The 12,436-nt window shown below is 33.4% G+C and overlaps 1 protein-coding gene and 1 long non-coding RNA gene across 2 annotated transcripts in view; one reads left to right on the forward strand and one right to left on the reverse strand.

Moving 5' to 3' along the window:
• LOC149906971 (G protein-coupled receptor moody) overlaps positions 1 to 12,430 on the forward strand; it is a 71,291-nt gene extending 58,861 nt beyond the window's left edge. The window contains exons 2-4 of the mRNA XM_090104028.1: positions 7,110 to 7,567; positions 10,868 to 11,106; positions 11,181 to 12,430. Of these exons, the coding sequence (XP_089960154.1) occupies positions 7,328 to 7,567; positions 10,868 to 11,106; positions 11,181 to 12,024 (1,323 nt within the window). The 5' untranslated portion in view covers positions 7,110 to 7,327 and the 3' untranslated portion in view covers positions 12,025 to 12,430. The remainder of the gene's footprint in view (positions 1 to 7,109; positions 7,568 to 10,867; positions 11,107 to 11,180) is intronic.
• The window catches only part of LOC149906970 (uncharacterized), a 104,670-nt gene that overhangs the window by 90,500 nt on the left and 1,734 nt on the right, over positions 1 to 12,436 (reverse strand). The gene's annotated exons all lie outside the window — the stretch shown is intronic.

The following is a 12,436-nucleotide window of genomic DNA, read 5'->3' on the forward strand; positions in this document are numbered from 1 at the left end:
GTAAAACATTGATTCAAGGGTTTCCGTAATTTTATTGCGCGATCTCGTCAATTTTGGGGTTCGCACGTGTTAGTGTTTGATAGTTGCAGATTTTCACCTAATATTACGAGGACCAGATTTATGGCCGTAATCGTAGTCTAAAAAAAATTCCATTTGATTTTTTTTCTTTTAAAAGAAAAAAATACATATTTAAATATGTACGAATTAAATTAGATTGACAAGCAAGAAATGCTTTAATACCTGCCAGTATTTATCACTTATCACAAGAGCTTCAAAATTATCGGGTATTTTCCGATAAGTTCGTTGCAAACAAATGAAGGAGTCAAGTTATTCAGGTTAAAAAACCACGAGCGCGAAGCGCGAGTGATTTTTCCTGAAAAACTTGACGACTTTATTTGTTTGCAGGGAACCTTGAGGGAAATGCCAGATAATTTTGAAGCTCGTGTGGTATTCGGGGGATAATTTTTTAGGGTTCCGTAGCCAAAATGGCAAAAACGGAACCCTTATAGTTTCGTCATGTCCGTCTGTCCGTCTGTCACAGCCGATTTACTCGGAAACTATAAGTACTACAGTGATGAAATTTGATGGGAATATGTGTTGTATGAACCGCTACAAAAATATGACACTAAATAGTAAAAAAAAGAATTGGGGGTGGGGCCCCCCATACATGTAACTGAGGGATGAAATTTTTTTTTTCGATGTACATACCCGTGTGGGGTATCAATGGAAAGGTCTTTTAAAATGATATAAAGTTTTCTAAAAAACATTTTTCTTAAAGTGAACGGTTTTTGAGATATCAGCTCTCAAAGTCGTAAAAAGTATGTCCCCCCCCCTCTATTTTTATAACTACGGGGTATAAAATTCTAAAAAAAATAGAGGTGATGCATGCTAATTAACTCTTTCAACGATTTTTGGTTTGATCAAAGTATCTCTTATAGTTTTTGAGATAGGTTGATTTAACTGTAATTTATTATATTTGCTGCTACGGAACCCTTTGTGCGCGAGCCCGACTCGCACTTGGCCGGTTTTTCGTCCCAAATATCGGCCAATAATTTCACAATTGAATTCAACCTGTCAGTTTGACGTCAACTACCAGAGAAAATTTTCAAAAAATTATCAGTATAATACCATGTAGGATGTGTACGTGACGTCGAATGGTGCAATTCTATTGGTCGATATTTGGGTCGGAAAAATAAGACGTCCTTTAGTGTGGCGGCAGTACGTTGTCTCTATTTAAAAATAAAAATCCTTTATTTTCATGGACTAAAATGAAAGATACTCGGCATTCGGTTCCGTAACAATCTTTTCATAAGCCTCGCGTATATTTTGTCATTCCATGTACAGAATTTCTCTTTCAAAAATTATTTTATTTCCCGAGTAAAAGATATGTTTTTGTTTTTATTATAAAAAGCTTTTTTAAATCTATATTCCTAAATAATAATACATAGATAATATATATTTATATCGCCCATGAAGCTTTTATTTACAGATACATTAGTACCTTTCTCACTCAATTTCAGGTATTCATTTCTGGTGTTATTTTATTATCGCCAGCTCGTACAAATAAGTACTGTTACATCAATCAACCAAAATCACATTAGAAGTCACCACTCACCAACACCTGCCCCTTTCCTCAATCAATCACTAAATTACAAGATAATTTCTATTTACTAATAGCATTGGAAAAGATATTGTATAGCAAATTTGACTTCTGAATAAATAATTTCTTGTCAACTTTAATAATAAATATGTTAATAAGCTGGTTTCAATCCTGAGTCGTGATTGGTTTCAATGAAGATGATTGCTCATTTGCGTTGAGAAAGCTTAATATAATGGACTTGATAATTACGTTTTAATGCTTAATGGATTATATTCCTTTTAAGTGATTACATAAGTGATTCCGTTTTTATATTAGTTATACGTTCTAGTGCATATTGCGTCTTGACTGTTCTTGAATTATTCATACGTGTTTAATAATAGTATATGATTTTCCCTTTGGTGCGATCACCATATTAAACTATGCCTTGATCGATTCGTCCGGTTGACTGTCACTCGAATATTGGATAGGACCAAAGATAGAACTCATATCCTTGGAATATGCAGTGGTTTGTTCCGTTATGTGTTGCTACTATTTGCATGTAAATGCAAATGTCTGGGTGGATGCATAATTTGATACAATATGTGGGATATAATCTCTACTGGTATCAAAATAGACCGTTAAAATTAATGTTCAAAGTAAACTTATATTTGCATTTAACTTTGTTTATCGAATACCGATTGTTTATTAGAAAAATTATTTTAACAATTTTGATTATAATTTTATAAATTTTTTATTAAAGATTTGGTTTCTTCGCTCGATATTTTATAATTAAACCACCATAATTACTATCTCTATTTTGTGAAAATTGGGATTTGATCATGATAAAAAAAGTAAGATTCAAATAATAACCAAATTGATATTTGAAGCCCATATATTCCAATTCATATCCAATAAGGCTGTATGGGTCGAGACCTTTGCCTTCCTTTTACAAAAAAAATATATTGGCGGGAAAAACTGTGAGAGCTTTTACGATGTGACTGAATTTATTTTCAAAATTTCAACTGTTCAGTATTTGAATATTATTGATTAACCCTATACTGCCGCTTAATTGTAAGTAATTTTATCATCAATTATACTTATAATTTAACATAATAAGCGTTTAAAGTCTTTCTTCGCAATTTTTCATGGATTTTCTTCAAGGTGTGACGTCAAACGATACACCTAATAAAGCATCCACGTAATATTACAATAATTAACACGGATCTCGACCCAAAAAAGAATCGGGTCGGATCGTCACGTAAAACAATAAGATGATAATGTTTTTGCTTATTCAGGCTCTACTTAACACCCCAGACTGCCTTTTTCGTCCTTAATTGGTACTGCCATTTACCTATTTGACAATCTTGTCCCGTTTGCATTTGTTACGTCTTCTTATACCTAATGCGGTAACGTTGGCTAACGCTAATTGTATTTATGTATCTAATAATGTCTTATTCGGTTCGTTCTCTTTAGTTTTCTTTCGGGAATGGTGACCGGACAAATGATATTATTATGTGTTCTATAAATTTACGCTTACGTTATTTTCGGTGATAATTACACATGGAAGTTGGTACGATTCGGATTTATATATTCATGGGAATATTTGAATGTCATTTAGTGACGATTAAAATCGTGTTAATCACGTGGATTATTGAAGCTGTTTCGTGTTATTTAAAATACATAAAGTGAGGTAAATATACCAGAATGCATAATAGTAACTGTAATAGCTTTATATAGATAAATCATCAAACCATAAAATTACAAAGAAACGCTTCAAAGTAAGCATTAAAACTTAGATTAAAATTTGAATATAATTTTGGCTAATAGATTATTATAGACGGGGTTTCTCGTAGACCTTATTTGAAGCTGAACAAGCAATTTAGAAAGAACTGCTTTGTGTTTAAATATCCAAAGCCGATACATATCCATAACTTATACAAAATTGTTATTTAAAGTAATGAGACGAGACTATTGACTTTTCGAAGAATGCTTAAATACTATAATTGAAACATAACCGGAATTACTTCTACGATTTCACTATGCATGACCTCTATCCTAAATCGTGTAAATATTGTAATTTTATAGAACATAAAATCCATCTTACGTATTAATTGAATAAAGTCTATATAGCCGTCATTAAATGACTCCATTCTTCTAGCTCACTAATTTCGGCACGTTAATCAAAATATTCATGAAATAATAGTCATTAAAAGGTTATTCGGTATGTTTACGAGCATCACTGTCACGTAGAGATAATTAAACCGCAAAAGATCATTATTAAGATTGAAATCTGTTGTACTAGAGATTGGTTGGTATTTTATCTCGACTGCTGAGTGACGTGACTTGATTACAAGTTTGGGATCTGTTTCTCTTTTTTTTCTTATGATTCTGTAAATAGATGGACAATGATGTGCTATAGTATCGTAGTATAGATGTTATGTAGCGAAGTTTTTTATTTACTTACGAATGTACGAGGTCCTTTTTGAAGGGCTGGAACTGAGAGCAAGAACAGAATATGATCCTATATATTTCTTTATGCGTTGTATAAAATATAGCATAAATATTTAATTTGTTTTGCTTTTATTATTGTTTCTACTACTCTTTCCGGGAGTAATGGCCGTGGCTATTTAAATAACATAAATTTAGTATGGGGTAGAAACACTACAAATGTTCAGGATATTGCAATATTATTTGTACAACTATTAACTACTTAATAGAAATAATTAGACGACAAAGGCTCATTACTATTTATAATTATTTGATTGCCCATTAAGTTGAAATTACTACAGAGATATGTATTTTTACATGATAACAATAACAATTTACGTACCAAATTTGGGGCAAAATACACAAATTATTTAATGGCTATAAATAAAATATGTCAAGGAAATATACCTACCCTCTTAGATAGTTTTATATATAGACTAGCGGCCCGCCCCGGCTTCGCCCGTGGTACATATGAAAAATAATTTGGAAAATCCAAAAGTGCACGCCTCATAATTTTTTTTAATAAATATTTATTAATTATTATTTTTGTTTATTTAATAACAATTAAACCACATCGAATCAGACCCTGAAAAATGAAAGGGTTCTATTCCTGAGCATACTCAAGCGTAAGAGAAAAAAAAAGACTCGATTAGTAAAGTATTTCGGTCGCTATCGTGTTAACAAGAAAAAGGATCCGCACATACAGACACACGGACGTCCAAGACAGAACTTTTTTAAACTGTTTTTTAACTAGTTTAAATAACAAAAATGACATCAAAAATATCATGAACGTTAAAAATAGTGTTTTTTCTTAATATGTGTGTGTATGTATTATCTTACAAGTGCAATGTATGATACATAAAGACATTTTAAGTTTGAAAAATCAGATGTTTTGCGCGAAGTGACAGTAGTACCCACCTCAATGCTTCGCTTATGAGGCGTGCAATAGATGTTGGCCGATTCTCAGACTTACCCGATATGCACAGAAAATTTCATGAGAATCGGTCCACCCGTTTCGGAGGAGTATGCAGACTAACATTGTGACACGAGAATTTTATATATAAGATATAATAGAGCCAATACATATCCCATTACTTTGTTCTCAATTTATTTGTATTTTTAAGAAGATAAAAATACAAATAAGAATTTGAATGACAAACGTGTGGATTACTTCCGAAATACAAAGAGAAGATTAAGAAACCAATTACAAGGGAATCCTCTGGAGATAAAATTAGTTTTATTTCGAAATGACACGTACTTAATGCTTTGTTATTGTTTTTTCCTTAAAGTTGTCTACTACAATTTTACAATTAGTGTCTTATTGCTTACATTCTAGGACATATTTAATACAATTTATTAGAACTAGCTGCGCTTACGTAATGAATAATGATATTTATAGCCTATAGCCATAGTCTTCCTCGATAAATGGCCTACCTAACAACGAAATAATTTTTTCAAATCGGACCAGTAGTTCCTAGGATTAGCGCGTTCAAACAAGCAAACAAACATACAAACTCTTCAACTTTATAATATTAGTATAGATTAATAATAAAATTATCATCAATGAAAATAAAATCACGTATCACTTCTGTTGTTTGCATTGTGGGAAGCATATAAAACATTTGCATTTTATAGTTATGTAATATGTATGTTTAGTAATACAAATAATATCAATAGTGTTTTAAAATTTAATCTAACTAATATTATAAAGAGGAAAACTTTGTTTGTTTGATTGTAATGAATAGGCTCATAAACTACTGGACCGATTTTAAAAATTATTTCACCATTCGAAAGCTACATTATCCACGAGTAACATAGGCTAGGTTTTATCCCGGAAATCCCACGGGAACGGGAACTATGCGGGTTTTTCTTTGGAAACGCGGGCGAAGCCGCAGGCGGAAAGCTAGTATCGTATAATTTTCTCCAATTGCTACCGTTCAATGACTACTGAAACCATAACAAGAATTCAATAACAGTAAAGTTACGTTATTAACTTCCCTGTTTCAGAAATACGCCTTAATTAACTTGCAGTAAAGTCGAAAGTGATTTCACTGAACTAATAAATATACCGTCACGGACGAGTGTAGGTACCTTTGATTTTAATAAAATATTGGAAAACGAGTACAGTAATTAATTTTAATTAGAAAACATTACACACGTTCGCATGTGCTTCTGTTAATTGATATTGTTGATTTCGTTTTTCAGCCCTATTTGCGGAATAATTAATTTATAAGAATATTATTTTTGTATTTTACAAACTTTTTTATAAAGAGTTATTAAAATCATCTCTGACCTCATTATTATCTTTTAATTGTAATCGTATTATACATATACAGTAAGAAACTAAATTGTTACTTCAAAATCTTCTAATCTAAAAATCGTGCTCATACAAAATTACCTTACCTTGTTAGTCAAACATAACATTATTAAATGGTACAATCCGAACTAAACAAATTGAACTTTTAGTTGTATTAAAACAACTGACTACTTAATATTTTATTTCAAATAGTCGAAGTCCAAGTTTATCTTTCCACTTATAAATTATGGTAATCTATAATGCCTACAATTTCATTCCTTAATATTATTGATAAACCAAACCGGATGATAAAACTCTCAAATCCGATATTGGCGTTAATCACGAGGAAGTCAGAAGTTAGCATCTTAGTTTGGTTGATTAGTACCAAACCGGTGGATTCCCTTTAATTAACGTAGCTGCTGTAATCGGAAATGCTAGAAAGTTCCCAAGTCTGTGGAAATAGATTATTCAACCACATCTAATATTATCTATGATAAATGAGCGTTTGGTAGCACACTTCTCATCCATATTGAATCAAAATTCAATTTTGAATAGATTTTATCGTTAAATAGTTTTCGCCACAGACAAGACACATATGCATAATATAATAAGACTATTTCCTTTAATTAATACAATGTTGCATTCTATACATATTGCGTTTTAAGTGCACTTTTAACCCTATCAATGAATACATGATTTATCTATATCAAAGCTTGCATTATTTGAAAACGAATCTTATCTCCGCAGGTCATCACGCGTTAAACAATAATGGAGCCGACTCACTGATAGGCCTACTTCCTGAGCAGCTGCCCGATAGCCCCACAATGCGTTATCACACGAGACTCTTGACAGAAACGAAGTTCTGGGCCCCTTATCAGTCGTGGATGAAGCCCGCGCGTGTCCCGACCTAAACAAAACGCTAAATGGTGGCGACCTCGTGAGAAAACGATGTGTAATCTGTTAAAATGGGTGATTTGTTTCCAAGTATACCAAAGAGTACGCTGGCCAGTGAGGTAGACGGGCACAATTGGAGCGTGGTCGGTCTGGATGCGTATAGCACTGATGAAGAATTGGCTGCTGTTGAATTGTTTAAGGACTACCCTGAAGCATTGCTGAGGTTCGCTTCAGTATGCTGTGTGCTTTTCATGCTGGTTGGGATCCCTGGAAATTTCATCACTATAATCGCTCTAGCGCGATGTAAGAAGGTGAGTTTACATATATTTTGATATGTTTGTGCGAAACCATTAGGACTGTAATTACAAAAGTTTCGTTCACGGTTCCGGGACTAGTTTAAAACTGACTAGCTGTTTGATTTACAACTCAAAACCTCATTGGAAATCGTACATATCTAATTTTTAGTATAGTCCCGTATGGCCAACATTAAGCTTTTTGTTTATAGGTTTGTAGTTACTAGTGTATCTTAAAGATAATTCAATTATTCAAAGCAATTCACATCATGTCTATTTATACACTTTAAATGTAGTTTCTATTCAGTAAGTCTTCCCATATCTTATTATAACTCAATATCTACACGTAGTTCTATAAAAATCTGCGATACATAAAACTGCTCATAGAAAGAAGAAATAAGAAACGTTATTGAGAATCTTAATATAAATTGATATCGATACACGCTGAATTTATATTTTTTGGTTTTATGGCATTCAAATGCTTTATAAATATAAATTTATAAAGAATAGAAAAAATTTTTTCTATTCTTTATAAATTTATATTTATAAAGCATTTGAATGCCATAAAACCAAAAAATATAAATTCAACAAAAAAGGTCGTGTTCCATCGTTACAATATTGTATTCACTGAAAAGTGCTTCATATTGGTTGAGATGGTTGTTAAATCATCTCAATAGATGGCGCGCGGTGTGTCCCTTAAGACACATAAAACTGAAAGAATAGAATAAATTCGATTACTCAGGCGGGTCACGAGTGGCTGAGTTGGTTAGGCATCCGCCCCGGAATGGCGCGAAGGATGCGGGTTCAAGTCCCGCCTCGTGATCGAATTTTTTCTATTCTTTATAAATTTATATCGATACACGCTGTTACGTATAAACTATAGGCAATAACAAGCTATTGAAATACTGACACCATATTATTTTCTTATTTGTTTTAGTTGGTAGGTATAATTTGTTATGATCACAATTCATGCTTATAATATTATCATCATCGTCATCATCATCATGATCATACAACAGTCAATATCGAATTGATTGTGTATTTGTTTCCTGTTTTCCCCAAATTTCATGTGACTATTGAAATCTGAAATTAAGAATTAGAATAGAAGCATCGTTTTCTATATAAAAATTATCTTATTTTCATCAATAAGTTACCTAGCAACATTATTATTTGTCAAAGAAGTTCTTACAAATATCGGTACAGCATTGTTATTTGATTTGTAGCTCAATAGAGATAAAGATCAATAAAATGGTTCAATCAGGCTCAGTATAATGTATTATATTACAGAGCTTATATAAAAACCATTCCGTTGCTAAATAAAACTACTGTTGCCATTTCATAACCCTCTGGTGTCATAAAGAGCAATACTAAACTAATTGAATATAGACACACAAACATTTAGTCCCTTATTAACTTTCCTTATTTGTAAGGATTATTGCTTTCTTCCATTATTCAAAGCGCTTGAAAATAAACTTAATAAATCAGATAATATTGCCTACATGTAATGTAGCCCATACAGGCAATATAATACATATATCATACATTGTATCCAATACACACACTTGTAAAACAATAAATTCACCACATATTTTCCAGCAACATCTATACTAATATTATAAAGCTGAAGAGTTTGTTTGTTTGTTTGTTTGTTTGAACGCACTAATCTCGGGAACTACTGGTCCGATTTGAAAAATTCTTTCGGTATTAGATAGCCCATTTATCGAGGAAGGTTATAGGATATATTTCATCACGCTACGGGCAACAGGAGTGGAGCCACGGGGGTGAAACCGCGCGGAGAAGCTAGTAAACTATATAGGTACAATCGGGTAAATCACAGTCACTTCAGTTTTTCATTTATTCATACGTTCCCTACTTTTTCATTTAATCCTTGGGCATGCTAGCAGCTTGACATATCCAGCAGTATACTAGTTCTCAGATGCAGAAACGGATTATATCGTAACAGGACAATTATCATACAAATTAACATCCATACAGGATCACGTTTACTTGATCAAGCTTGATAGTACCGTGCAGAATTGAGACACCTTTCCTATTGTTAAATTTTATGGATTGTAGGATCACTGACAGCAACAAGGCGAAATACTTTAGATTAGCTACCATCCATAGAACAATATACATTTGATATATACCTAGATATTGCATAACTAGTAATAATTTATGCATCATATCCATACCTATATTGGAATGCGGCTATCATATTTATTCAGATATCCATGTTAATATTGTGTTCTACATCAACCTACTAATCATCAGAAGTAACATCCTTCCGTTATATAAAGTTACACCCACAAAATATAATACAAAATAGACTAATCAAAGTGAGTGCATTCCCAATGTGAACAATCAGTATTTGCGGAAGAACAGAATAGATAAAACTTCGTTGTTTACACATCATATTTAAGATAATGCGGTCATCGTACAAACACAAACAAAATATATACAAGATAAAACTAGTTATATAATTGATAGAGTCGTTAAAAATTAAAATAACATTATTTAAAAGAAATAACGCTTTCAGGGTTCCTGAATGAAATGAAGTTATCTAATGCTCATTGATTAAACTTATAATTGATATTATTTGCTTTCTATAAATATGATATTGTTACACCTCGAGTAAGGATTGAAGGCTCTAGTCTAGCCCTAGGTTTATTTTTTTTAAATTTCTTTTTATCAAGTACTCGAAATTTTTTGTCATATATTTTTCAGAATGTAACACTATTTCAATTTACATGTACCCTTTACAGAAATAAATATAACAGCACAGAAGAAAGTAACACATATTTTCTGTGTTTCAACTGAAATCTCATATTGCGAGACCTTTGTGATAATATAAAATGTCTGATTCGCTCTAATAAAAGCGCTTCTACTCACTTCTTATCATTGTACACAACCTTTCATAAGGATTACACTTTTATGAAAGGTGACATTTTAAATATAAACTGGTGATAACATCATTTATTTTACGCATGTATCTTGTTAATATATTCTTTCATCTCTATTAAAGTGATAACAAAAGGAACAAGTAATTACAACGATATAAACTTAATAGTTAATATGAATGCATTCACAACAATATCATTTGTTAGCGTAGGTCAGTGCTCAGCCGACAATCATTATAAGTAATAAATAATAACTTTCGAGGATGTTGATAACACAGTTTAATCACTGTACGTGAATTCATTGAGTTATATTTACCACATGTAGCCCATTCTATTTTTATAGTTTACATGTTTGAAGGAAACCGTAAACCTAATTTTGAATGCGTGTTAAATAAATAATATTTTATAATCTTTTCAGGTGCGTAATGCGACTGCGGTATTTATAATGAACCTATCATGTTCGGATCTGTTGTTCTGTTGCTTCAATCTTCCGCTGGCTGCTTCGACCTTCTGGCAGCGGTCTTGGACACATGGACGCATTCTCTGTAGAATGTTTCCCTTAGCGAGATATGCTTTAGTCGCCGTGTCGCTGTTCACAGTCCTCGCTATCACTATCAATAGATATGTTATGATCTCTCACCCTAGACTGTATCCTAAGTAAGTACTATTATTTTTTTCTGATTAAGTTTTATGTAATTTTAATGCATCTAATGTATTTATTATTATTGCAGATTATACAAAAGACAATATTTAGCCGTGATGGTAGCGGGCACGTGGGCGTTCTCATTCGGAGCATTGATAGCGACATGGCTAGAAAAATGGGGTCGATTCGGTCTAGATCCTACTATTGGATCGTGTTCAATTTTACCGGATCGCAACAACCGCTCACCCAAAGAGTTCCTCTTCGTCGGCGCTTTCATGTTGCCCTGCTTAGCGATAGTCATTTGCTATGCGCGGATATTTTGCATAGTGAGAGATGCAGCTAGAAGGTCAAGAGCTCCTTGCAGCGGACGTCCTCGACCGGGTCTAGAAGATTCAGCTGTAGGATCAGCGTCTACAGCGCTAGAACGATCGCCAGGCCCTGAAAATGGCATACATCATAGTAGTATCCCAAGGAAAGCGCTTCTAGCTCCACCTATACTTCATTGTCCCCCCACGCCTGGCCCTGAACGGTCATCTTCATCGGGTGTAGACACTCTAGATGGCCACGACGACGAATGTGCCCTAGATGCGAAACCTCGAACTCCAAGCGGGGGAGAAACTGCCAAACGACTGCGTCAAGCGGCCGTCGTTCTCAAACGAACTCCCGTTCCCGTCAGACCCCCTCGTTTAACTCCCAAAGATAGAAAGCTATTAAAAATGATAATGGCCATAATGTTATCGTTCTGGGTGTGCTACCTGCCGATAACTTTGACGAAAATATTCCGCGAGTTCACGTCGCACCCCGCGGCGAATATCGCCGGCTACATTTTAATATATTTGACGACATGTATAAATCCCATTATATACGTGGTTATGTCGAGCGAGTACCGGCAGGCTTATAAGAACCTGTTAATGTGCCGCAAGAGGGCGTGACGTTCGCCCGGCGACGGCGTCTCTGAGAAACGCCCGCCGTAACTTCTGCGTAATGAACTGAAACAGTGAAGTGTTACATTGTAGACGCTCAGAAACTTATTGATACTAAACTTTGTACTTGTTTATATACATGTTATATGTAGGATTTATATGAGAGCATGATTTTTCCATGAATAATTTGTTATAATCGCGAGCCGTCCGTGATTGTGCTAAATGATGATGAGTGCAATGTTTATTACAAATTAGCGTAGAGAAATAATCGAATAGTATTTAAACTATATATTTATATTGTAATTGTGTTATTTATTTACTGTCTGATAAGTAGGCGATAAGGAATAGTAGTTACGACACGAGTCTCGTTATTTTTATGTAAATTAATTGAAGTATTGAATACTAAAATACTGATGGATCG

Source organism: Colias eurytheme, chromosome 7 (genome assembly GCF_061535395.1).
Source record: "Colias eurytheme isolate Ceu_HAF_F1 chromosome 7, ilColEury1 Martin Lab GWU primary, whole genome shotgun sequence".
In the NCBI taxonomy this organism is placed as follows: domain Eukaryota; kingdom Metazoa; phylum Arthropoda; class Insecta; order Lepidoptera; family Pieridae; genus Colias; species Colias eurytheme.